The following is a 27,401-nucleotide window of genomic DNA, read 5'->3' on the forward strand; positions in this document are numbered from 1 at the left end:
ATAACAAACCTGAACATCTCACAACAACATCTGATCAAATCAGTAGGTAATAGTAACAAAAATTTGCCTAAATTGAAAATATATTTCCCATCAAAAAAATATAAGTTGTATGTAAAGAATAAAAAACAAATTAAAAATGATAAATCTAATTATTAAAAAATCCTAAGGATGGTTGGTCCCTAAATGAGTAGTTTTCAATAAAATTTCTGCGTCAGAGAAGATGTCATTTTGAGGAAAACATTGGATTTCTTTGGAGGCTCATCATTCCATCATTTTCTTGGACCAAACTTCTTGTTGTCGTCATGGCATCATCACTGTCCAAACATTTTGGCATACATTTGTTTGTCTTTCTGCTTTTTGTCTGCTATCAACTTTTTCACTCGGTTCAGTTCACCAGTCACCGCTAAAAACAAAGAAATTGACGAAAGTAATGTTATGATATGAGCATTGTGTCTGGTAAATGAAATCCAACTTTATTGAGTTTAGATTCATTACAAGAAGAAAGAAATTCCTTGTTTAACGGATGATTGATGTCCCAATTATCCCAATCTGGGAAGTTTTTTCCTTGGAATCATCAATCGTGTTCCAATTTTTTTCCACGCACAGTGTATCATTCAAATTATTTTACTGAATCGTGTTACTGACGCTTTTTCAGGAATGAAAGCTAAATATAAGCTCAGATTTTCAAATGATTGGTTTCATGACCAGTACCTTTATTTTCAGGGTCCAATTGTTGTGCTTCAGTGAGGGTTTTCTTTGCATTTTCGTAGTCCTTCATTCCAGAGCTAGCTTGAGCTTGTCTGTACATGGCTTTCACGTTCCCTTTGTCCAGTGAAAGAACCTGAAAACATAAAAGAAGAAATTGAGGTTGTATTTTAACACTGAGAGCAAAACATGGATTGATTCAGAAGCTTCGACCACTACCAACGTATTAAGGCCCTCCTATTCACAAGCGTCATTGCAGAAAATGACAATCTCTCAAACAGAAATCACTCATGCATAGTTTCTAGAGGGGTCAAGACCCCCCCCCTTAGGTAAGAGGATCCCCCATGGTTTCTGCCCCCCTTAAAATAAGGGGGGGAGCAAAAAAATTGCCTTTTAAAAAAGAGGGGATTTTTGTAAATTTTTAAAAATAAGGGGGGATCTTTTATCAAGGGCTGCAAGAATCTATTAAAACATGAAAAAAGGGGGGACTAAAATTTGAAAATTGTTGTTTGAATTTCAGATGTTATGTCTTTGGTTTTATTGATAATAATTTTCTTTATCTAATAATATCTTCTTTCCCGTTTTCGTGCTCACAATTTCATGCCCACTTTTTTGCAGACCATGCTAAATTGAAACTTATGTACATTAGAACAACTTTTAACAGCCCAAACAAAACCATAAAAACTATTATTCTCGCTAATTAGATAACGTTTTAAGGTGCTTTGAGGGTGTAAAAAGTGAAAAATTTTCTTCGTCGCCCAACCATGGTGGCCGACATTTTTTCCAAAATCTTGTCCCCCCCCCACTCAAAATGGTTCGCCGGGGTCCATGAATCTGCATCCTCTCTTCCCTCTCTCTCTATTGTAAAAAATTATTTGCTGTGAAGGGTACAAAGACTTTCTTTAAATAGTTGGTCGACATCGATGATCTTTGAAATTTGCAGCAGAGACTTATTTTTACAAGTTCTGTCACATCCAAAATCATTGTCATAAGGATGAAATCTTACTTGTGTTTTCACTGTCTAAATTTTCTACTTGGTAAGACCTCTTGCTTGACCTAACTTAAACTAGGACTACAATCAGAAGACATTCCCAGTTCCAATCTAATAATAAGGATAATTTGGAAGGCCTAAGATACGAGCAAAACACAACCAGATACTGCATATTTTGATTGGTTTTATTCAGAACAAGTTTTATTTGTATCATTTGATTATAGGATCCAGTTTGTTTCCAATTTAATATTTATTTTTATTTATTGAACTTTATTTAGTTGGATATCATTATGTACCCATCATAATGTTGATGGCATTGATATGATATCGAACCAATCGTTGTACTTTGTTATTGTCAAACTCTAAAGACAAAAATCTGAGGGGGGACTCCTTTATTTTTTATTTTAAGGGGGGACATTCTAACAAGGGGTACTGGTAATTTTTGTTTGATTTAAGGGCAAAATTGCATTTTAAGGGGGGACTGAAAAAGTAGGCAGAAACCATGCCCCCCCCCTTAAGTGCTAACCCCCCTTAGAAAATCAGTATAAATGAAAAAATTGAAATTTCGCATAATTCAAGGAAGATCCCCCTTATCTAAGAAGACCCCCCCCCCTTTGGAAAGTCATACTTTTAACACCCCCTTGCTTTTGGTTCATCAAAACCCAAGACCCCCCCTAAATTTAGAGGGGGTAGAAACAATGTTATGTAAATATTGTACGTACCTCTTGACAGTCTTTGAAAGCAGATTGATTTTGATCGACTTTCAATTTACAAGCAGCACTGTTTAAGTAGAGGGAGATCAAAATCTTCTTTACTTCCGCATCCTCGTCACTGTTGCCATCATCCGAATCAAGTGCACTGTCCGCATGCGACAAGTACCGGATGGCTTTCCCATATTTCCTTAACGCTTTCTTTGCTTCACCTTTCTTGAAGAGGTCGTTACCAATGGCTTTGACTTTCTCAACTGCTTCCTTCACCATCGAGTGCTGTTTGAAGTCGATATCAGAGTCTTCAGGTGAATCAGGCAGTAAGTCACCAGTACCATCATCTACCATCATAATTCCATCATCTTCTCCTTCAGCGATCTGACCACAATCATCGATCAAACATTCTTTGGAAGGGTTTTCACCTGATTTCGGAACATTCTCTAGTTCTCTGACCACGCCCATTCCTTTGAGAACTTTCCCAAAGACCACGTGTTTACCATCGAGATGAGCTGTTGGAACGGTGGTGATGAAAAATTGTGATCCGTTTGTTCCGGGACCTGCGTTGGCCATGGATAAAAGACCTGGCGTTTCGTGCTATGTCAATGAAGAAAACAATTGTTAAGTATCCATGATATCTACCCTGTATCCCCTAATAAGAGGAAGTCGGTTTAAACGTTTTAAAGCGGCTAAAATCCAAGTTCAAATATTCAATTAAAGAGGGCGTAAAACAATAAGACAATCATATATTTGGAAGCTGGAAAGCGAGACTTAAAGAATTTGGCACCTTCATTTGGAAGTTTTCATCTTCGAATTTTTCTCCATAAATGGATTCACCGCCAGTACCGTTCCCGTTAGTGAAATCTCCTCCTTGGATCATGAAGTCTTTGATGACTGAAAAAAAACAAATAAATTAGACTTAGGAATATAACACATACGGTCCCTTGCGAATTGATTTCTACTGCGTTTGCCAAGTCATTTGTATCCAAAAATGAAAAATTAGGGTGAGGCAATTTTCATATTCAATAAAGGAAACCAAGGAAATGGTGCATACTTCTATGAAACTTGCATCCTTTGTAATGTAGAGGTTTCCCACTTTTTCCAACGCCTTTATCACCAACACATAAGGATCTGAAGTTTTCCGCTGTCTTTGGAACAATGTCATTGTACAGCTCGAAAATGATACGGCCAACTGAAAAAGAAATTGATACAGAATATTCGATATTACTGTTTTATTACTGTGCAAGTATATCGAAATGAAATGTGTCGAATTGCTTACATGATTTCAGGTGTTGTGGTGCAGCTAGTGTTCTTTATAATCTCGGGACTGAGCTATAAATATATCCCTTTGAATATTGGTTTTGATTCACATCAAGAAGTAGTACCACTTTCAAAATTTGATTTTTTCGCCCGGGATTTAGAAACTGCTTTCAAGGTTTATATAAGGTTCGTAATATACCAGGCTTGGACTTACTTCTCTCACCGCCAATACTGACATCAAAGAAGACTTTGAAGCGAGGTTCACTCTCGGTAATTTCAACCATTTTGTTTGTTAATTTGTTCTTTATTCTTTACAACTGAAAGTCAAATATAAATATCAATCAAGCATCAAGGAACACTTTCGAAAAAAAAAGTATTGATTTAAGTTCACGCGAATAACAGTCAAATTCACCGTGCTATCATTTGAAACGTGATAAATAGTTAGTATCAAAAATGAGTAATAGTAAAATAAAATGCATAAAATAGCTGAAAATGATATAAAACGCTTTAGATAGGGTAGATCGTCAAATGGCTAAGTCAAGAAATAGGTCCTAGGTCAAAAAAACAGCATTCCCCAGGGGGGTCTTTGTTTCGCACTAACGCGAAAAATGAGTAAAACTGGCATTTTTTGCCCATTTTAAGACTATGAAAGGCCAGTAAAGGGTCAAAATGGTTTCTATATGGTGTCTTGTAATAATATTCAACATAAAAAGACAAAATAACCCTAGCGAGATCGCTCAATGTTTCAATTTCAAACTTAAAAGGCTTTTCTCCGATTCTGGGTAGCAAAATGCATGAGCATTTTCGAGGACCCACAACTTTTAAACTTTTTAAGGTACACACATTTTCAGGAATGAACACTTCAGAGAAAGCTCCAGGAAAAATCAAACTTGAGTTTTCAAAACTTTCCTATAAATCCATAATGGTGCCCTAGAAATTGAGTTTTCATGCTAAATGCCAATATTTCAAGCTAAAACTTGGTTTTCTCAGGCTAAAATCTCAAAAATGGTTTCAAATGGTGTCCTGGAATCTTTGGGTGTTGAAAGTATTCTAGATATACTCTGGGAAAACCAAAATGGTTTAGGTTTGAAATTCGCCTAAGTCTGCCAATATGGTATTGCATTTCCTACTAAAACGTGATATTTAGAGTTAAAGTCTAATTTTCTCAGGCTAAAATCTCAAAAATGGTTTCAAATAGGGTCCTGAAAAATTTTGGTGTTGAAAGTATTCTGGGAACACTCAAGGAAAATCACAGTGGTTCACAATGGACATATATATGCCAAAGTCTGCCATTATGAATTTTATTTCTTTAGGAAGAACACTCAAGCTTACTCAAAACATTGTGTTTATAATGAAATACAATTCCAAAATGGCAGACTTTGCCAAATTTCTGACCCAAACCATCATGGTTATCCCAGAGTATTTCCAGAATACTTTCAACACCAAAAGATTTCAGGACCCTATTTGAAACCACTTGTGATATTTTAGCCTGAGAAAATTAGAGTTTAGCTCTAAATATTGCGTTTTAGTAGGAAATGCAATTCCATAATAGCGGACTTTGCCAAATTTCTAACCCAAACCATTTTAGTTCTCCTTTAGAATTTTTTGACATTATGCTAAAAATGGTAGTTGACGATCTACCCTACTTTAGAAATTCATAATATCAAAAATATAAATAGCAACAAAAAACATTATATAACGTGTCTCTGACGAAAAGAAAAAGAGTCAGCGTAAATACATATCATGGCATCACTTTAATATATTCAACTTTTCTTCCTTCCTTGTACTGTTTGATAATCAACTCAAATCTCGTTCTCACGAAATCATAAAATTCTCGTTCCATTTTCCAAATAGGGTTGTTCGAAAAATAGTCAATCGTTTTCTGTTGTAAGGGGACTTTCTTTTTCGTTTTACGAATATGCAACCCACCATTCGTACCAAATATCGAAGATGCACCTTCAAAAATCCGAGGGAAGGATGATTCCAAAATACGAACAAAATCTCCGATTCTCTCAGTTGTTCCAACCAAGAAATAATAATTCAAAAAATTTCGTTTGGCACGGTGAAGTGCTGCTTTATTGCCGTGTTTCCAACAATCAGCATCCGAGCCACAGAAGTATGGGATTTGTATCCAAAGTTTTTCCGGTGCGCAGTCAGGAAGTTTTCTATCCACACATTCATCAAAAGTCGTTTTATCACCCTGCTTCTTACGTATTTTGTTTGGCAAATAGGTATCGCCGAATCGCATGAAGTAATAATGTGAGACTAACCTCTCTAAAGGTTCTCTTACTACATTGATGTATATTGGCTGTGGAAAACCCATCGTGATGAAACTGACAAATGGAAAATGCCCATGAAACACTGCAGGCTTCCTTTGGTGCCATTTTGTAATATTTCTAGCGAAAAATAATTGATCTTGTAATAACCATCGATGACTGCGCGATGATACATTCACATAAGCAGCAGTGAACTTATTAACAGTTGTTAGCTGATAGACAACATTCATAAAACTTGTACTTGCTGTTTTTGGGATCCGATTGTACAAGATGAGCATCTGGTCCTCGGGATTGCCCGCCTGATGTGAAAGGGAAGATGGATCAACGACAGGTTGCTTGATGTAAACAATGTCTCGTTCTTTGGTGAAGTAGATCCATATCATGAAACAGACGATGATCAACAAAAGAAAATACAAACGATTCAACGGACCCATCGTGCTATTTATTCGATATTAAGATACAAACAGTACGTTAAATGCATAATGCTTATGCATTCATTGATTTTATCTTTGCAATTTTTTTTTTGTTTTGATGCTGAAAGAAAAAGAAAAGAAAAGTAAGATTCTATGTTCAAGAGCGCAGAGACAAAAGCACAGTCAGAGAAATTAGCAAAGAATAAAATGACCTAATCCCAAGTCGTTTATAATAGAAAATGAAATACATTATTTACAAAAAAATATCTACAACTTAATATAAATAATACACAAGAACACATTATTAAGAAAGCGAATTTTCCAGCCGTTTGTAAGTTGGAATGACTTCATTTGCAGGTATTTGTAAAGCAAACTCGAGGAGGACAAGTAATTGCAATTCACACGATAATAATTCTTTGTGACTGATTCGTAACTGGTCTTGGATTGCCTGAAAATAGAAATAAAATTGTACTTTCTTTCACAACGTTTATTAACCAAAGCATAGATGATAATCAAAGAAGGCTTCAAGTTGTATTCTAAACCAGATCTTTTTCACTTTTCACTTTTTTCCGAAATTATGTTAGCTTGTTAACAGTGATTTTACCTCAATACATCCTTTGATATTCTTGCCATGAACATCATCGAAAAATTTGATCGAGAGAAGCAAACTCGCACCTTGAAAGAGAGAAGAGATGAAGAGCTTTTAAGTAATAATAAGCTCAGAAATAGCTAGCGACATGCTGAATGAACCTACCTGAAAAGAGTAGTCGGAAACATGCTGAATGAAGATGAAAATGTTCTACCGAAAAAGGAAAGATAAAAGCATAGCATAGCGTAAGCCTGAAAACATATTGAAACTTGTTTCTCGCTGGCGATCCGTTGTTTTAGAGGTAAGGAGCCCAAAAAATATTTTCTTGGAAATCAAACCATGTTAAGTTTTGGGCATAACAATCAAACAATCATTTCCTTCCTGTAAAGATAAATCTATCTAATTAAAGACAAAATCTAATGAATCAACTTCCACAAATCCGAAATTGGCCCAAATTTGCCTAAATAATTGGTTCTTTCAAAAATTTTGAGTGAAGTTTTTATTTTGTGTATGATACTGTTTTTAAATTGTTTTTATATTTTGTTTTAGAATAATCTGAAGATAAGAAGTATATCTCGAAATATATTAGTAAATCTAATAGTAAATCTTTAGGCACTTTTTCTGCCCAAAATTTGCCCCAAATCGTTTTTTCGAAAATCGGGTTCCATCAGATTTTAAACAATACAATTTTACATCATTATACAAAAAAAACAAACTAAATCTATCACGAGAAATGCTCATTTTCCCTAAAAATAATAAAATGGAATTTCCCCAAATAAGAAAATCCGATTTTTACGGCCAGAAAAAATTTCCGAAAATAACGGCTTCAGCCACCTTTTAGAGAACTTTGCCCTTTATTTTTATGACCTCCGAGGTAGGTCCAAGAAACAATAACAAAATTAACCATGTTGCCATCAAAATAAAATTAAAAAGAAATTAAAAATTATAACTGTATTTCTTACCAGCGATACATTTTCTGTTGTTTTTATGGATGCGTGTCTATGGATGAAAAACATACGTTATATGATGGAATCATTAGTTTTGCCTTTATACTACTTTTTTACACACAATACTTAGGTCGAAGGAGATTCATCAAAATCGAATTATTGAGTACAATTTCCAGATTAGCGAACATAGATTAACATACCTTTAATATCGCTTTCTCAAAATAAACGAAGGCACCTGCTATCACAGCCATATCTAAATTCATCTAGAAATAAAACGTTGTGAGCTTAATCATCCAGAAAATCTTCTTCATAGATTGACTGCATTTTGTTAAGTTGTAAAGACATCAAAAGATCAAATCTGTTAAGCACTGGACTAACCTAACCCACCTTATGTGCGATTTGAACAATCTCTGCTTTAAGACTTCTCAACTTTGTTAAAGTGATGGTCAAATTTGGATGTTTTTCTCGGAATTGTTCATTGATATCTTTCTTTACCGCTGATGGCTTTGCATATTGAATGATGGAAACCTTGAAGGAAAATAAAAGGTGTAGGAATCAATCGATCAAGCAGCAGGTTCCTCTCCCTCTTAATGACTTTTCATATCCATTTGCAATCATGAAAGTTCAATTTTTGTTAGTTGTTATAACAGAGCAAGGAATACACTTACAGTATATGAGCTTAGAGTTAAAACTTTGCGATGTTTACCACATGTCAACTCTGGATCATCCAACATCATAGGGTCGTAATCCACAAGATGGTATTCGTTAAAGTCTTAAAGTATTCAGAAAAATCACAAAAAATAAATCAAATTTTGTTGTCAGCAATACTGAAAAAGGCGACTTTCACATTCACTTACAGTATGACTTCGATTTATTGAATTTTTTGATTTTTAGGAGGGGCATTTATCCGTGGGGAGGGGGGGGGGGCTTTAAATGAAGGGGGCGTTCAAAGAAAAAATTTAGAACCGAGGTCACTTTAATAATGTGAATTGGAACCTTATTTTGCCTTTTCATTATTTGAGTACAAAAAATGTCCATTTAGGGATGTGGAAACAGGCGGTAATCAGTTCGAATAATAAAAGAATACAATTATTATCGTATATATCTAAGTTTTCTTTTATGTTATATGCTTCCTTACAGCTACTTGTTTTAAATAAACGGGGGAGGGGAGGCGTTTATTCGAAGGGGGTGCTTATTTGAGGGTGGGGCATTCTTTAAAATATTTCCTCAAAGGAGGGGTGTTTATTGAGGGGGTGTTTATTTGAGGGGGTGTTTAAAAGAAGGAGGCGTTTATTCGAAGTATTACGGTACGTCATGAACATATAAACGACTGGACGTCTATCTTCCATTGTGTCTTTGAAGCGAGCTTCGTTGCCGCCTGTATTTCAAAATTGGTATATAAAATCCGACAATATTCCGTCACAATTTTATTTCTTGGAATTACTTAGGTAAAAGGATTGATAGAGCTTGAACATTGATCATTCGTAATTCACGAAAGAATTATTGTAATTTTTTTCATAAGTTTGCAACATATTTTATCAACATTTTTCAACGCTGAAATGCAGAATTTCAAGTGCGTGTTTACTTTTGAATCGCTTTTGTCAACTCCAATAATTTTTTTTATGACACGAAAGAAATAGTATACAAAGTGTCATAAGAATATAGAATATCATAATTCGAATCCCATACTCTCTAAAATTATTCCATACTTTTGAGACCAAACTTAAAAGCTAAAAGACTTGAGAAGACTTTAGAAGAGTTGAGTAGAACAACAGAGACTTTTGTCGAAGTTTTGACGCTGTTAGCACTAGGTACTAGGTATTCCCAATAAGTATACCAATTCTATATTATACAAAATTTATTGTTTCATTTTATGATTTTAACGAGGCGGCAACAAAGCTAGCAGTGTTATCTTCTACTTCAAAAATACAAAGGAGATGGATGTCCAGTCGTTTATATGTTCACGGGTACATGCACATTGGAATTTTACGTCATTTAATTAAAATAAATAATTGGGAAAACAAAAAAATCCCAATTGAAGTCACAAACCTTTATCGTTTTCATGATCTTGATTCCGTTGTCTTTTCCAATTTTCAGGAACAAGCAATTGCCAAAAAGAAACTTCCTGAAATGTCGAATTCAAGAGAATGAAAATTAACAATAAACTGAAACCGATGGTAATACAGTAAGACCGTTATTAGATGTCATTATTGAACAGGTGTCTCGTTATCTCTAAAACGACAGCTATCATTATTAAAAGAATATTGTAGAGAAAGAGAGCTTACTCGTTTTCCATCCCCAATATCAACATTATCAATAAGATTCGTAGAATGGTGTGCGTGATAATGGCCTGACGTGTTCTTCTCACTGTGAACAGATATATATAGAAGTTGGTAAATGTCTTCAGGTGCCATCGATACTAATAAGCAGATGTCTACCCCAATATCAGGCTCACATTATGCTCATCATTCTATCCCTCTTAAACAATAGAGCCATTCGCAGGTACCAAAAACTGGGTCTGCAAATGCGTATAGACGTTACGCTTTTATAGAAGGAAAAAAAACATGTAGAACAATACGTAAAAATCTCTCCGAGCTGAGCAATCAAAAAATAGTTTACTTGTGTTGGTGCTTATTCTTGGTGTAAGGGATGACAGAAAACATGCAGTAAGGAGCTTTATGCTTGCTCGTTAACACCAATCTAAAAACAAAATAAATAAAATTTGCAATCAACCTCAACATAATTCTCTATCTGGGAGAAGAAGCTTATCAATTGCATCGCGACTCAAGTGCGACTAGACAATTCTAATTCTAGTCATTTGTTTTATTAATTTCGCCTTAGCGAAAGTATTACAATAGGCATGGTGCGGCGATATCGGAAGAAAATTTTGAAAACGAAAGTACTTGATACGGTGGACGAACTCACTAAAATCAATTTACAAATTACACGCTCGTATAACCACGGAAGGTTTTCTTTGGATTACGTCATTATATCTTTGTGTCTTTAGCTTCACAGTTTTGATTTTTCTTTATTTTCTTATAAGCATATACTTTATAAGAATCAAATCAATAACTCTTGTAAAGCGGTGAAATACCTTTCGGTAATCAGTTCTTACAAAGTAAACAAGGGATGGGGCACAATATGAGCATATTTATTTTTCTTATAAGTATTTACTTTATAAGAATCAAATCAATAACTCTTGATAGATGGTGATTACCTTCCGGTAATTATTTCTTACAAAGTAAACAAGGGACGGCACACAATATGAGCATATTTATTTTTCTTATAAGCATATACTTTATAAGAATCAAATCAATACCTCTTGATAGACGGTGATATACCTTTCGGTAATTAGTTCTTACGAAGTAAACAAGGGATGGCGCAAAATAAGAGCATATTTATTTTTCTTATAAGCATTTACTTTATAAGAATCAAATCAATAGCTCTTGATAGACGGTGATATACCTTTCGGTAATTAGTTCTTACAAAGTAAACAAGGGACGGCGCACAATATGAGCATATTTATTTTTCTTATAAGCATTTACTTTATAAGAATCAAATCAATAGCTCTTGATAGACGGTGATATACCTTTCGGTAATTAGTTCTTACAAAGTAAACAAGGGACGGCGCACAATATGAGCATATTTATTTTTGTTATAAGCATTTACTTTATAAGAATCAAATCAATAACTCTTGATAGACGGTGATATACCTTTCGGTAATTAGTTCTTACAAGGTAAACAAGGATTAGGGTACAATATGAGCATATCTATTTTTGTTATAAGCATTTACTTTATAAGAATCAAATCAATAACTCTTGATAGACGGTGATATACATTCCGGTAATTAGTTCTTACAAAGTAAACAAGGGACGGCGCACAATATGAGCATATTTATTTTTCATATAAGCATTTACTTTATAAGAATCAAATCAATAACTCTTGATAGATGGTGATATACCTTTCGGTACTTAGTTCTTACAAAGTAAACAAGGGATGGCGTGCAATAAGAGCATATCAATTTTTTACAAGCATATACTTTATGAGAATTTTTAAAAATTAAACAGCAATTGTTCTTAAATTGGTCTTATTTTTTTAGCGATTTTAAGCCTCATTGTTCTTGTTGTAAAATTGTTTCATCAAGGCTCCATGTAAAGTAGATTTCAGATTAGCTTCATCTACTTCTTGTTTTTCCCATGTAGTTCAAACTCTAGGCGAAATTTTCGACTTCAAGTCGTCTTGTTGAAATCTACATACGGAAATACCTTTTCCCATAAGCTTCTTCATTCAAATGTTTCATGCGATTCGGTGTTGTTAGTTTGATTCGATTTTTAAGGTCTTTTGATGTTTCAATGGTAGACTTGGAACGCAACATGGAGGGAGTGTTTAGTTCGAAAAACCCTCCACCACCTTTGTTGTCATCTGAACGATACTTTTGTAGATGAATCTCATCGTCAACGTTAGCAGCTGCTGTTATTGAGACAGAATGTAGAAGGGCTGGTTTCCTCTTGTCCAAAGGAACGTTGGAGAGGAGCGTCTCAATGGACGAATTTCTTGCATTTTCCTCTAGCTTTGGATGTACTGCGGATGCTACCTAAAAAGTCGAAAAATTGATAAAAAGATTTAACCATTAAAAGATGCTACCATAAAGTCCTGAGTTAAATATGTTCCAAATTCTTGGAAAGATAAATTTTTTCAGACGATTCTAGGTAGTAATTAAGGACTTACCAACTGACTATTACCAGATTCAAATTCATTTGAAGAAAGACTTTTTAAAAACAAATAGCCTTCAACCAGTCGACGTGATTTGTATTTCTTACGTGCTTCTTCGTAACCATTTATCATTATTTTTATCCACAACTAAAGAATAAATGGCGAGTAGAATTTAATAAACGTTGAAATGACTAATAAACTTTCATTTCAGTTTCAAATCATCAAGTTAAACAAAAATTACTTTACGTTTTTAAATAATCTACAAGCCCTATTCTTACGGAAATTTACAGACTTTTTGTAAGGTAATGTCCAGTCAAAAAGTAGTCATGTGAAAACATATTCATTGAACTGTAGAAATAAAAGAATAGATAGCAAACAAGCTACTACAAAAGAGAACTCAACCAAAAAGGTGAACTCAAGGAAAGTAGTATTCACCAAAACGTTTAATTTTTCGTTGAACCACGTCAACAATGGTTAATTCTTTCTTCAGCACACTTCAGATAGCTTTCTGCATAATCAAAACCACAACCGCAATCCATGCGGAAAGAATAAAGATCCGATCCAAGCTCATCATGTTCAATATCCTTTTCCTTTCAATACAACACACATTTGGGCAATAACTTTACAGTCGGGTTTCTTACAAACCCTTTTAATAGGTACAGGCCAATGGCTGCATTGTTCTTCTTCATATAAAAAGCATGAAGATCTTTTGAAACTTTCCGCAGTCCAGTGTGAAAGATTGAAGAACATTATGGGTCTTTTTAAATTCACATGGATGTTTACAATTTTTGAAAAAATAGTAGTGAAGAATAAGTCGAGTAGTAACCTCTAAAGGATAGCTTGCAAATACTAAGGGCGCTTTACCATTATTTCTATAAACTGATTTTCTGTATTAAGGATATATTATTGAAAAAACATTCTACAAACAGAAATTAGCTTTTTAAAGGACATAGCTCAAACCTTTCAAAAAACAAATAATATTGGATGAATGATAGTCAATATTATGTTTCCAGTTCTGTTATTAAACTTTAATGGGATTCATTTGCTATTAAAGATATTCTTTTTTATGGTATAGCAGGATAAAATAAAGGCGACGCCCCTCTTATGCTGACAAAGCAAAATTAATAACAAAAGAATTTCCAAAATTGGTGCTTGGACGGCACCAAAAGGGGAGAAAGTTCTTTCTTTCGCTTAAAAATGCTGTGTAAGGAAGAGAGACGCTTAATGATGCCTTTTAAATAAAACTAAAATTAGAAATTAGGTACAATTCTTTCACTTTTTTTTAACTGGAGCTTTAAGGAATTAGTAACAAAAATTTCAAACAGCCCTAACTAAGAAGGCCAAGTTTTTCGAGGACGCACAAGGTTACCCCTGACAAAACTAAAAATGAACCAAACAATTTTCTTCTGGTTAAATCTTCTTTTAAGAATGCGCCAGATAGCATCGTCATTAAAAATGTCAAAGAGTTTACAACAGGAACAGCTAAAGATAAATCCAATCTTGCAACCAAAATATTATAAAATACAGACCCAGACTGGTTTAGTAGAAATGGTAGTGTAAATTTCCAGTTCTTACACAAGTGAGTCAGCTCTGCCAAAATTTGATGAAGAAACCTTTCATGCTTGATTTTTTCCAAACCTTTTGATCCTTGTCTCAAGAAAGGATTGGTAGCACCCCATAATATTGAAACAACAACAATATAAACAACATCTTCCAAAGTTATGGAAACCATCTCATTTTTGTGTAGTCTTTTGGAGATTAACTATTACTATACATTATTATCTAAAAGAAAAAGAATCGATTAAAATGAGAGACTGGATTCACATCATTAGAAGAAAAGCTTCAATACAAAAGAAACTTTGACTATTTCACACGATCTGCCGGAAAATCTCAAACATGATTTTCAAATATTTCAAATTACAAACTATTGGTTATTGCGAAGACAACGGACAATTTATTTTTGTGTAACCAAATTCAGTTTGGAAAAGATGAAAACAATTTTATCAACATCATAACATTTTTCCTAATCAGAAGAATACAAAAAAACTTTTTCTTTTTTTTAAATATCAAAACTCTAAAATATATCCTACCCTAAAAATAAAATATGCATAAAATACTCTGTTGATATGTACATTTAAAAAACATAAAAATATCAATACTACCCACCCGATAAAATATAAAGACTAGCAGTCGAAGCCAAAAAAGTGTTTTTGTTTTTGCAGACATAATTTGGCCGTTGTGACAGCTTTAATGTTCATTGTGAAAGTCTGTTCTAACCAAAACCAATTGCAAAATACAAGACAAATCTACAAAAAAGGGGCAAGAATGATTAAGGGAAAATAAAAGGTTAGTTTCTTGGCTAAAAGAAAAACTGTTATATACATATACAAAGGTTTTTAGTTAAAAATCAACCAATATGAGTACGAAACCAGTTCTGTTCACTAAGGCAGATACAAAGAACCAAATGTTTAACAACATTCAAAGTGTTTTTCATATTGTCTACTTGAGTTGTTTTCATAGGAAAAGTTTTATTAGGAAGTAAAACTAATCTGGTAAATTGAGGAAGTATTTGGCTTGTTCACAATATCTCTCATAACTTTCTTCTGACAAAGCAGATTTAGCATATTTCATCTTTTCCCAAAACTCAATTTGACTCCAGGAGGTTAAAGTTGTGGCAAGTTTTTTCATTGAATGTCTTCCTACAAGTGTCATCTTTTCAAGCAGAAAAGCCAAAATAATTCTCTTTCGATCGCTGTTTTCATCAAACCAAGAAAATTCATCACATTCAGGACGACGGTTCACTCCTTTTGAAAGAAGTGTTTTCAAATCTTTGGAGCAATTTAACACATTAACAACGAGTTTCATACTGAGTTTAATAAGTTCTTTTCCATCAAATTGATAATTAGAAGCTTCTTCCCATGGATTAAAATCATCAGCAGATTGACTTTCCCATGGTACTTTTGGCTCCTTCTCAAAAATACAAAAAAGCACTTCTAATAGATCTAATTTTTTGTCATCAGACAATCCACGTAGATCCATGTTACACATAACTTTCAAGGAATCTCTTCCAAATTCCTGATCAGCCCATCTAAGAATACCAAGTCCAATGCCCATATTCAAAAGCTGTAAAAATACATCTGGCTTTTCTCTTGTAATATTCAAAACAAGACTAGGGACTGGATATAATGCACTCATGCCACATTTCCTCAAAACAGTGGATGAAAATATTTGACCAAGGCGAATTATTGCAGCATGGCCAAATTTGGTATCCCGGAAGTTTCCAAATCCATCATTTTTGCTAGACATGGTAAGCTTTCCCCATATACATGACCTTACAAGAAAACCAACAATGAACCATGCTATGCTTTCACCACTTGAATCTTCCTTAACATTGTATTCCTCATTAAATGATGCATTTTTTTCTTCATTGTGAAACATTGGCCGCCCATTAGGGAAATCAGACATCATCTTTGTCAATGCAATGGAGCGAAAGTCACTGAAAAATAATAATTGGGGCATTCCAGGACAAGCCCAAGCAAGTTGGTAAAAAGATTTCAAATAGTCTCCAGGGTCATCAACTCGTACCAAAAGGCGACTGTATGAATGAAGCCTCAAACCCACATCTTCATGGTCCCATTCATCTTCCAATTCCCTGACGTCTGAGTTCCGTACCAAATCAAAAACCCTCTCAAGAATAATTGCGTAGTTATGGGTTATAGTCAATGGTGATGACATCTTATCAAGGCTGTTCAAACATTGTTGTAAGCTCATTTTCTTTACCATATCATAATCTGGCTTTTTACAAAGCTTTTTGTGAAGAGGCCAGTTAGCACGTTGCTCTTCTACTGAACTATACCAAGCACAACGGCACTTAGTGCACCGTTTTAAAGGGGCTCCACAGTCCTCTTCAGTTAAAAATGTTGAATAGCAAATTGGCTTTTCCAAGATATCAAATGGCATTATTGAAAATTAGGTTTTATGGCTATAATACATTAAAGAAATAAAGTTTATACAATGGAAATCCTTATGAACTTAATAAAGTATAAGATTATTGAATTTAACTAGCCTGTACCAGGTGTCGCATGCAGGTTTTAAGCTGTAGCTGAAGACACGAAAAATCCTTTGAATGTTGAAGGTGGCTTTAACCCTTTGCGTGCCGGTACCTTGTTTTTGTACCCCAATCCATTTGCCGAGGGGTAATTTTTTTTAGTAACCTGATTTGCCGATGTCGTATATATACGACATGCAAATTTTAACTCGTGTTGCCGCATGTCGTATATATACGACAAGGATATTTTATTCCTATTTGCCAATGTTTGACATTTGTATTTGACATTTGTTTTATATTTTATGATAGACTAAAATAAACCTGAAATAAATCTTTTGAGCACTTTATATATACTGTCACTATTACTATTTGGATTTTTTTATGTCGGATATATACGACATTGGCAAAATAAGAAAACCATTTTCCTAAAAGCTGATTTCTCGGCAATAGAGCTGCCTCTTTTTTAAAGGCCTCGGCAAGTAGAGTGAAAATTTGCATGTCGGATATATACGACATCGGCAAGTAGAGTGAAAATTTGCATGTCGGATATATACGACATCGGCACGGAAAGGGTTAAAAGCATGATCAAATAAAAAAAATATCTTCAAAGTTTGACTCTAGCCCTCCCACGTATCTTATCTTTTAACCATATTATGATAATTGTGTCCCTGTGAGGCAATGTTTTAAGTAAAAAATTATCAGAAAGAGCATCGTTATCAAAATTATACTGTATCAGAGTCATCCGAAACGACTCTGCTAGATATTATTTTGTTAAATATGCAGTCCAGTTTTCAATAATTTGAAAAAATTGTATGTCATGGTTATTAAGGAGTGAAATGTGGAATTGACAATTCTTCAGGAAAATACAGGAAAGCCACAAAGAAAAGTAATCCCTGTAAATGTAACCCTTTTTATTAGATTGTTTTTTTAAACCCTTGTCATAACTTTTCGAATTCAGGCATGTAAAATTACTTAGATTTAAAGTAAAATATTTCAATGCTTTTTAAAAAACGTATTCACTTTTTAACAGTAACGACGACTTGAATTTTTTCATATGAAGAAGGAGGAGTATTAACTTTTCCTAATACGGTCTTTAATGCTTATGCTGATGAAGTCACTTAAAAAGAAAAATTTCTACATGAGCTTTATTTTTCTGTTCTTTAAATTTGCTGCTTTTACATTTTAAGTTTTCTATATACAGCACCTGACCCCGAAAATGTAGTAAACCCCGAGAATGTAGGTTTCTCATTTTTAAGCATTGTAGCCTTAACGATAGTTCAACTTCATGAAAAGTTGTTTCAGGGCATACTGTTACATATTACTTATTATTTTTAGACATGTAATTTTAACTTGAATTAATTTTTTCCAACGAAAATCTGGAATTGGATTTGATTGGATACTACCCGAATTGAGACATTTTTTAAATAAATCCTCTCTAAATCGAAATCTATTGGAATTAAGTTATGATGATAGGGTATTTTCTTATTTTTAATGAACTAAGGAAATGGGGAAAATAGTCCATTTCAATATTTATTATTCTAAGTCAGATATTTTGACGAAAATGTTTGACCTACCTTTTGGGGGTCCTCATAACCCGACATGAAAAGTCTGTCAAATAATATAAAACTTGTTTCTTGTACTTTCATTACATGAAAGTACTACCTGAGAGATGATTAATGTTGACATTTTGAGCTTTTACGACTTGTCCCAGACCCGCTGGGACCCAAGCCCAATCAGAAGATTTGCCTAAGTTTGGAACAATAGAATTTCTATCCCAGTTGGGACTTCAGTAGAAATTTTTGTCCCCACTGTGGAAAAAAGTTCCACTGGGGCTGTGAGGCAGGGATGTTGTTACATTATTTACATATTTTAACACAAAATTTTTCACCTACAAAATAAAAAAACAATTTTCATGTCTCTTCTTTTCGTCCTTTCTTTTACTTTTCCTCAATTGTAGCACGATAAAATTAATATCTTTGTTAAACTTTTGTCAGGGTATATTTATAATTCATAAATTTCACTTAGAGAACAGTAATTTCCGACGAATACTAAAATTCCGCTCTCAACAACCAAATCTTTTCACCTACATTCTGGGGGTTAAAAATTCAATTTTCAGAATAACAAAGTGCTCTTTAGAATATTGTTTTGGCACAAAATATTTCTAAAATTTGCTGTTATAATTAATCCAATTGAAAAAATATCAACATTTTACTATTACTACATTTTTAAAGCCATGAAACCAAACCTACATTCTGGGGGCTATAACAAAAAATGGGAGTCAACTTCAAGGACCAAAACAATTAACCTATCTATCAAAAGTAATGAAATCAACCCCTGGGAAAGGATTTTAGGAGTTCAAAATTTTGTTGAAAACATTCAATGTTTTCTAAAATGCAAATCTACATCTTTCAGGTCTGATTCAAAATTCACCTACATTCTCGGGGTCAGGTGCTGTAGATAAGAATAATTTCACTTGGCAAAAAATGGTGCTTCCAGGATGAAATTAAAAGTCAAGAGGCCACAAATAGGCAAACCACGACTAATCATATAATTTCTGATTGGGTATGTCCTTTTTTTAAAAGGCTGAAAGAAAGACTCTAATTTTGATCTTTCTTTAAGGTAAAAAGGTTATATAGCATTTGGGTTAGCTAGGCAAAAAAGTCCCTAAAATGCTGGTCTAATCGTGATCCTGGAATATCCAACATTCATTTACACTGACAGTAAGCAGAAATCAGGGGACCAAGCTCAAATCGGGTCAAAAGTCTTAATAAAAATTGATATTATTTAAAATGTTTCAAATCCAAGATTTTAGCAAAGCATCTATCAAGGTTCAGTTCCTGCCCTGAAATCTGAGATTGGTAGGTATCACCTGGATTTGCTAGATGCACCCACATTTCCAGACTCCACCAAGTTTATCAATCATACTTTCTGTCATAACATGTACTGATAACTTTCACTGATAGCGCGTCCTTTTTATAACATTTTTGTTTTCATTCAAAATGACCGGACGCCGATTAGAGAATTAGAGAACGCATTTTTTATCTTTCTACTTCTTCATCTTAAATGAAGCTCTCAAAGTCAAATAGAATTAAGCACATAAGATATTCTTATAATTGTGAAATGTCGCTCGCACCTTCGCTACTGTGGAGTGCGTGACGTAACTCACGTGGCAAAAACTCGCTTTCTGTTGGCTGATCATATTGGGCGTTTTGGCGTTACCACCCTCGAAGCAGCGGGCGGCTTTATCATTCCGCAACTCTGCCCACCATTTTTAATGAGTTTAAACAATTAGTTCAAAAGGGCGCCCTCATCAAGGAAGATCATTTGCTTTTGTAACCGGCTTTGGGAAGTAGTAATGTTTTTAATTGTCTTTGATGGAAAATAGTAAGAAACTTAAGTTTACAAGTGCCATTTAGTTTTTGTTGGCTGATAGAATGGCAGGATCCTGGATGGCTTCCCTAACTGTACAGGCCATTTTTCATGCCCTTTTAGCGTTCGGCCATCGGACGCTGCCCCTCCTAAAATCTCTAAAATTTTGGTAAAAACAGCCTTTTTAGCAGAAAAACACTATAAAAAGTGCCCTTTTTGGCCAACAACGAATGCTGCCCTGCCTTTCTATTTGATTTTCTCATGCCTGAAAATTGCTCCAAAAACTTTATATTCTATATCGTTTATTTACACTTCTACCGTCAACTGCTCTAACTTGGGACTATCTGACAAAACATGGGACGGCAATTTGGCCACCACTTCACCAAACCTCTAAAAAATACACAATTTCTCTTTAGTTTTGCACCGAGTAGGCTTTTAAATGGAAATATAAAAAAAATTTTTAGTGGACACGCAAATGTCTGGAATGAAGAAGAACAAATTAGTTGCAAAACGATGGAGCGTTTGACATCACTTGCGCAGCAAGTTACACACTCCTTATTTCTGAATCCCATCAGGCGATAGGCGGTTACGCTAAAGGGGCGCTATCAGTGAAAGTTATTGTGACATGTTATGACAGAAAGTATGATTGATAAACTTGGTGGAGTTATAAAACAAATTTGTTGTCAAAGAGATTTAACAGTAAGTGAAAATACAGATATCAAACCATGTTTCAACCATACGTTGGTTATATGGCGGTCGAATGGAGAGGCAGATAGCGGATGCACTTGAAACCTGGGATAAAGGAATCGGGCGTTAGAATGACGATCAGTCAGGACCTCCTTTCGCTTTATCAATGTTATGCAAACGGCAGTGTGCGCTAAATTATTTCGGTTTCACTTTCGATTTCAAGCAAAGGTCTTAGCAACAGGGGGCACGTACATAGCAACTGGGCTGGGTAGAAAAATCTAAACATAGAATTCAAAAAAAATACCGATCATCGTATAGAGCACTAAAAAATACCCCCTTTCTATGTTTAGTTTGTTCTACCTTGGATTATAACTGAAAATATCTTCAAATAACCCTTGTCCGCTATAAGCCCCCGCGGTAATCTTTGCCTGTTCCAATTCTTAGATAATGAATAAGAGTAGCTAAGTCGTGCTCGTGGGCGATAAATTTATATGTTTACTTCTCTTGTATATTTTAGTGGTATTTATCCAATGAAAAGGATGCTGACAAAATATGCAAGGCGCTGACAAAATATGCACGGCATTGATCATGACATCATTAAATATGTCAATGTTGATTCAATGCCAGCTAAAGAAAATAATTTGTAAATAGTTCTTTTTAAGAATCAAATTTAACATTTGTTTCCTATCTAGATTGTATTAGCGTTAGAATACGGTTAATTTTCATGAAAAATACTATGTGATTGTGGTATGGGACATGTTCACAAATGGTGAGTAAAATGGAGACATTTGAAAAATGGCAAAAATCAGCAAAAAGTGGATAATTTTGTAACAAATCAATTTTGAGATTCCAAAATTTGTGAAAGGGTGACAATTATTGTTTAGCATAACTTAGAAGTGCTTTCAGAAAAAAATATGTGTTCAAAGGCCTGCTATTGGTAAAAATGTAACAATTGTAACTTTTTTATCATTAAAGAAGTTCAATGTTGTTTGCATTGTTCAATTTTCTTCAAATGGTTAGTTTTATCCATAAGAAAATAAAAAATCAATAAAGGGCAATAGTGTAACAGGGTCTACGGCTAAGAAAAAGATAAAATAGTAACAGTATTAGCAAATAGCAAAAATAGTACCTAAAGTCTCTTTAATCATGTCAATCTCACCAAAAAAGGCCCTCCTTTGGGGGGAATATTAACGAGGCTTATGACCTTCAAAAATATGTCTTTAATTTCCAAAAACGCTGCATTTTGGTAAAAATGTAACACCACAAACTTGTTTAGTACCGGACAAGGCGTGCACTTGTTGTTGAAAGACCATTAAAGAAATTTAACTGGTGACAAGAAGGCTATTTCTTTAATCTAAATTGACCCTAAGAACAATATCATGTCTTTTGTATTATCATGTTTTCTTTGTCTGTTTTAAAATGGTAAATCTGTAACAAACAGGGTGTCTATACTACAAGTTTAGACTTATGTTTGTTTGTACTCTTGAATTCCTGTTACATATTTATCAAATTGAGACTCTTTTGAGGACATGAAGGGTCACTATTTCCATTCATTGACCCTATGGCTAGTTAAAACCATCCAATGCCTATTTAAAAGTCGATAAAAACATGATAAATTTGTAACAAAACTGGGAAAAATTGCGAAAAAATAGCAATTTTGTTACTTTATTACCACTAAATGACCCAATACTGTTGACTTATTAACATGAAAACTAGTGCTTTAATATGTTACTTTCCTTCTGAAGAAATAAAATTCATCTCTGAAACCTCTTTAAATGTCAATCATGTAAAAATGTAACATATATAAAAAAGATGCCAATATTATGAAAGAGTTGAATTTGATGTTACAAAATTACCCTTTTTAGGCCTTCTACAATTTAAAAAAATATATAAAGCACAATTCCAACCTATTTTGTTCAATAAATTACAAAAGAAAAATAATTTTACTTGGATTTTGTTTGGTTCAAGGGCTCTTAAAAGTATCAATTTCAAGGATTTAAAATGTTACTTTTTTATCAGATGAGCAGCCATTGATGCATGAAACTCAAAATGAAGGTCCGTGTATGTATAACCTGTGATGGGTAACATTTTCACATCTTTACAATACATATTTCATGAGTTATGGCCATTTTTATCATCTTATTTATTTCTTGCTTGTTACTTTTTTATCATTTCACTGACCCTGAAACAAACCTTCATAGCTCCAATTAAATCAAGTCTCTTGTTGATACAAGATTATCTTAAGAAACCTCAGCTATATAGCTTAACCACTGCAGCAGCTAGGACCTCTGAAATTTTGTTACATTTTTATCATGAGTAAAATTGTAACAGTCATTTCAAATGTCTCCAAAAGGCCAATATTTACTCATCATTTATGAACATGTCCTATGCCCAATCGCGCCCACGGGAAAGTTCCAATTTTTAGTTATCGGGAGATCGGGGAAACCGGTCCACCACGTGGATCAAAATTGTACCGTGAGTGGTCCTAAATCCGACAGCCCTGCCTAATTCCGACCCCCCAAATAAAGGTTATAATTCTATGTTTACAAACACTCCTTCTCCAAGTTGAACGATAAACTATTGCAAGAATTCTCAAAACAAATTCAAAACATCTAACAAGATGGCTATAATGTCAAAATGTCAATAATGTAATTAAAAAGTGTGAGTTTTAAGAGTCTGAATGTAATTACCTTTTATTGTCATTTATGATGTTTGACATATTGTAAAAAAAAATTATGTTTCGTATAAGAAGCAATTATTGTAAAATTGGTTACTCACCATTTATCATAGTTGGACATCAACCAACAGGATCACTTCTTTATTTAATTATTCGACTAGAACAACAATGTTAACAGCTTCCGGCCGGACGAATCTTGTATTGATCGACATATTTGTGATCCAGTGTTGTACGTAGTGTTGTAACATAACGTAACGAAACATAAGTGTGTGTATCTTGAATCTGAGACCAAATCAATCTCAAAAGTGTTTCTGCAGCAATAACATAATGTCAACAGAAGTTTAATGTTCAATACCAACAATATTTACACTATATACATTTGGCGGGTCTTCTTATTGACTTGGAAGGCCAGCTTCACCAGCCAACACCTTCATCAATAAGGCAGCAGATGCTGTAGATTTTGTTAAGCAATCTGCCAGTTGTTTTGAGGCAGGAACCCATTCAATCGTAATGAGTTTGCCTTGAATCATTTCTCGTAAACAGCAAAGGTCAATCATAAGACCTTTATCTTCAACAACTGTAGATGTGTGAACAGTGTCTCTCAGTGATTTACTGTCTGTTATACAAACAGTCGGAAATGTTGATTGTTCTGAATCATAAATCTCACAGAGTAGTGCTTTAATTAATGCTGCATGTTCCACTGCTTCCTGTAGTGCAAGAGTCTCAGCAGCAAGTGGACTTTTCACAACACGTTTTACTTTCTTTGAAGTCCAGACGATTGGCGCAGAGTGTCCATTTTCACCTTTAATCAGGATAATGAAACCTCCTTGAGACTTAAATCCCGGAAGATTAGCGTGTGATGCGTCACTATAAGCATACAACGTTGACTTTGTAACATCACCAATATTAGGTAAGTGGATCTGAGCAGTTGAATTTTGAAGCTTTCGAAGATACTTGTTCGCTAATCGTATGTCATCTGTTGTACCATCTTTAACACGATTACTTAAATCACACGACGCAAAAGCTAAATCAGGGCGTGTTTGTTTTGACACCCATTGTATCTGACCAATTAAAGCTTTCAGTTGTAACTTTTCCTCTTGAGTAAGATTACGTTTTGATGTATCTTTCAATTCAATAGGTTGAAGTGTCTTAATGTAGTCATTCTGATGCATTGCTACGAACTCTCCTGTCTGGTTGATGTCCAATCCTAAGTACTGGAAAGTTGAAAACGACTCTTTGCTTAAATCAAATGATTTCTGAACATGTGATACAATTTTCTCATGGAACAGGCGTGTTCCAGCGTAGAAGAAATCGTCAACATGACAACATAAAACACCTTGAAGCTTTCCTTTGTTTCTCCAAAAGAATAACGCTTGGTCATATTTGCTTCTTGTGGCACCAGCTTTAACTAGTTCCTCAGCAGCTTTAAGATACCACGAGCGAGGGGCATCATTTAAACCGTAAACAGTACGTTTTAATTTCCAAAGTTTTGAGGTATTCGCCTCTCTTGGCGGTTGAATGAAAACTTCGCGATTAATTGGACACCCTTGCAGAAAAGCAGCTTTAATGTCCATAGAGTGTATTTTCCACGAATTGCTCACGGCAATTGTTGATACGAGACGAAGGTTTTCCTTACAGATAGTTGGGGAGTCGGTACGAATTTCAGTAGTGATTTCCTCAAAACCACGAGCGACTAACCTTGCTTTCACGGTGTTGGTGTCCTTGTCAGATTTCTCGGTAATAACCCATCTGGTCGATACTGTCTCTTGACCTTCATTGTCAACCTCCTCATAGACATTGTACTCGATCCATTTCTCTAGTTCCTTTTGTTTAGCTGCTAATACTTGAGGGTTGTTACTGGAACTGTAAAGGACTTCTCCTTCAACTGGCTGCCATTCAATATTTTCAAAATCAACGCACTTAATAACACCCGACACTAAATTTTTAACATTAAACCAATGTTTATTCTTGCCATTAGCTTTTCCAGCTCGATTAACAGCGATAAACTTTTCTTCCTTATTGGTATCTGGGTCAATGAACAAAATCTGCTGTCCAATACGAGGAAGCCGAATTTGTTGAGAGTTACTTTTATTTCTACGATCAGTCTTTTTCTTATCTCCCACCGGTTGTGTTGTTTCAACTGTTTGGATCTCTGATATCTTTTTGTCAGGTTTAGGAAGCTTAGGCTCTGCGATCGGGTTTTCAACTGGAATCATAACTGTTTCATTACTAACAATATCGATGTCGAATAGCTCTGGAATGGGTACATGTGGTTGTTCATCTTCATCTGGTACGATAAGTATTTCCTTTGGTGATGATCCCGACTTTTCCTTATTTGCTTTGGTCAAATGGCATGGACTTACTCGTAAAACATTTCCTCCGTGACGCACAACAACAACTTTTCCGTCAATTCCGATAATGGTACCTGGACCATGCCAATCCTTGTCTGAATTTCGTTTGTAATAGACTGTATCTCCATTATTAAACTCCTTGCTCGTTGTTGTTCGTGTTTGACGTGATAACGCTGTTTTGATTCTTTTACTGGATTCAGCTTGGATAAATGCCCTTCTAGCAGAGTGAAGAGCATTCAAATGTTCAGCAACAAGTTCACTTGACGTTTTCGTTCGAAGGGCTGGTAACTGAGATGTTAACGTGGACGGAAGATTTGGGTTACGGCCGAAGACTAACTGATTAGGACTGTATCCCAAGTTGTTGGACAAAGCATTTTTCGCACTTACAGCCCAAACAAGTGCATTCTGTATGGAGCACTGAGTGTCAGCAACAATTTTGTGGATCATGTTTCCTAGAGTGGCATTATGTCTCTCGACTACCCCATTTGACCATGGTGATTCAGCAGCTGTAGAAGCTATCGATACATCTAAAAGTTCTGCTACATCACGAAGCAGTTCATTGTTAAACTCTCCTCCATTGTCAGCAAAGATTGATTGTGGTGAACCGAAAATAGCAACCCAGTGTTTCAAGATTTCGTCAACTATCACCTCCTTGTGTTTGGATTTGATGACGGACGCCGCAGAGTAGCGAGTAAATAAATCGATCATATGAAAAACAATGTACTTTTTATCGTTAATGGTGATGAACTTTAAATCCATTGCAAGGCAACCATTAAATTCTTTGGAAAGCGATAACGATACGACAGGTCTGGCTCTGGCTTTTCGGTAACGGGTACAAATGTCACATTCCTCTGTAACTTGATCGATAAGTCTCAATAACTCGTCATCTTTGATTTCTGCATCTTTTACGATAGTTTTCAGTTTTGTGGAATCAACAGGATGTCCAAACTGTTTATGTAGCTTAACAGCAATAGACTTTTTCTCCTCTTTCGACTTTGTGTTTAAATCATTTATTGTAAGATATAACTCGATTGGTGCTTCAGGTGCGATATTACGATTGACAAGAATCTGCTTTGGCGAAATAGGAATACAATAATGTCCGCTTGAAGTGTGTTGAAGTTTTATCTCTGTACCGAAAAGAGTTATCGTGTCTTTAACAAAATCAAGTTGTCCACCGGCTTCCTTTATACTATGCTTGGAAAGTAAGAGAGGTACTTCACAGTCGACTACATCTGTAAGGATATGTCCTGGTTTTCCACCGATGTTAATGGGAATGTTTACTTTCTTCAATGATTGATAAACTTGACTAGGACCGAATTGATACGACTTCTTACTTTTTGTTTCTGTTACATCTTCGCGATTTGGTAACGAATCGAGATAGCAATTTAACCAATTCTTTCCGCATACATTCGAAGGGCACCCTGGATCAATAACTGCACAACTTAATGTTTCTGATACCATCTGCTCAAGAAAACATAACTCGACTCCACTTTCTTGCGTAAATAATTGAATTTTCAAATGTTGTAATGATAAGTCCTTTTTATCCGCATCCGGACAGTCACGATAGTAATGATAAATTGAACCACAAATTTTACAACGAGTAGGGTTTCCATTTTCATCTGGACAGTTTCGATAACGAGTTGATGGCTGTGCTTGAGGAGCGCGACTGTC

At 34.7% G+C, this 27,401-nt stretch overlaps 3 protein-coding genes across 5 annotated transcripts; all 3 read right to left on the minus strand.

The window, feature by feature from the left end:
* Positions 1-62: 62 nt before the first annotated feature.
* On the minus strand, positions 63-4,009 carry LOC136807482 (peptidyl-prolyl cis-trans isomerase D-like). Its single transcript, XM_067064062.1, has 6 exons — positions 3,875-4,009; positions 3,455-3,592; positions 3,188-3,294; positions 2,419-2,997; positions 712-841; positions 63-403 (listed from the first exon to the last, which is right to left on the minus strand). Exons 1-6 carry the CDS (start codon positions 3,942-3,944, stop codon positions 312-314), a joined length of 1,116 nt encoding a protein of 371 aa, XP_066920163.1. The 5' UTR covers positions 3,945-4,009; the 3' UTR covers positions 63-311.
* Positions 4,010-5,395: 1,386 nt separating this feature from the next.
* LOC136807484 (heparin sulfate O-sulfotransferase-like) lies at positions 5,396-6,463 on the minus strand. Its single transcript, XM_067064067.1, has one exon. The coding sequence runs from the start codon at positions 6,368-6,370 to the stop codon at positions 5,402-5,404; it is 969 nt and encodes a 322-aa protein (XP_066920168.1). The 5' UTR covers positions 6,371-6,463; the 3' UTR covers positions 5,396-5,401.
* A 78-nt stretch (positions 6,464-6,541) lies between these two features.
* LOC136807483 (CDK5 and ABL1 enzyme substrate 1-like) lies at positions 6,542-14,382 on the minus strand. Of its 3 annotated transcripts, XM_067064064.1 has the most exons (11): positions 12,614-14,382; positions 12,151-12,479; positions 10,505-10,585; positions 10,171-10,252; positions 9,935-10,010; positions 8,554-8,657; positions 8,273-8,413; positions 8,086-8,148; positions 7,901-7,937; positions 6,954-7,024; positions 6,542-6,797 (listed from the first exon to the last, which is right to left on the minus strand). In XM_067064064.1, the coding sequence occupies exons 1-11, from the start codon at positions 12,728-12,730 to the stop codon at positions 6,654-6,656; spliced, it is 1,245 nt and encodes a 414-aa protein (XP_066920165.1). In that variant the 5' UTR covers positions 12,731-14,382; the 3' UTR covers positions 6,542-6,653. The 3 variants fall into 3 exon arrangements, with proteins under 3 accessions (XP_066920165.1, XP_066920167.1, XP_066920166.1); XM_067064066.1 differs by lacking the exon at positions 8,086-8,148 and having other exon boundaries at positions 12,614-12,744; XM_067064065.1 differs by lacking the exon at positions 7,901-7,937 and having other exon boundaries at positions 12,614-12,744.
* Positions 14,383-27,401: the final 13,019 nt, after the last annotated feature.

This window comes from Clytia hemisphaerica, unplaced genomic scaffold (genome assembly GCF_902728285.1).
Source record: "Clytia hemisphaerica strain Z4C2 unplaced genomic scaffold, Clytia hemisphaerica genome assembly, whole genome shotgun sequence".
Taxonomy (NCBI): Eukaryota; Metazoa; Cnidaria; class Hydrozoa; order Leptothecata; family Clytiidae; genus Clytia; species Clytia hemisphaerica.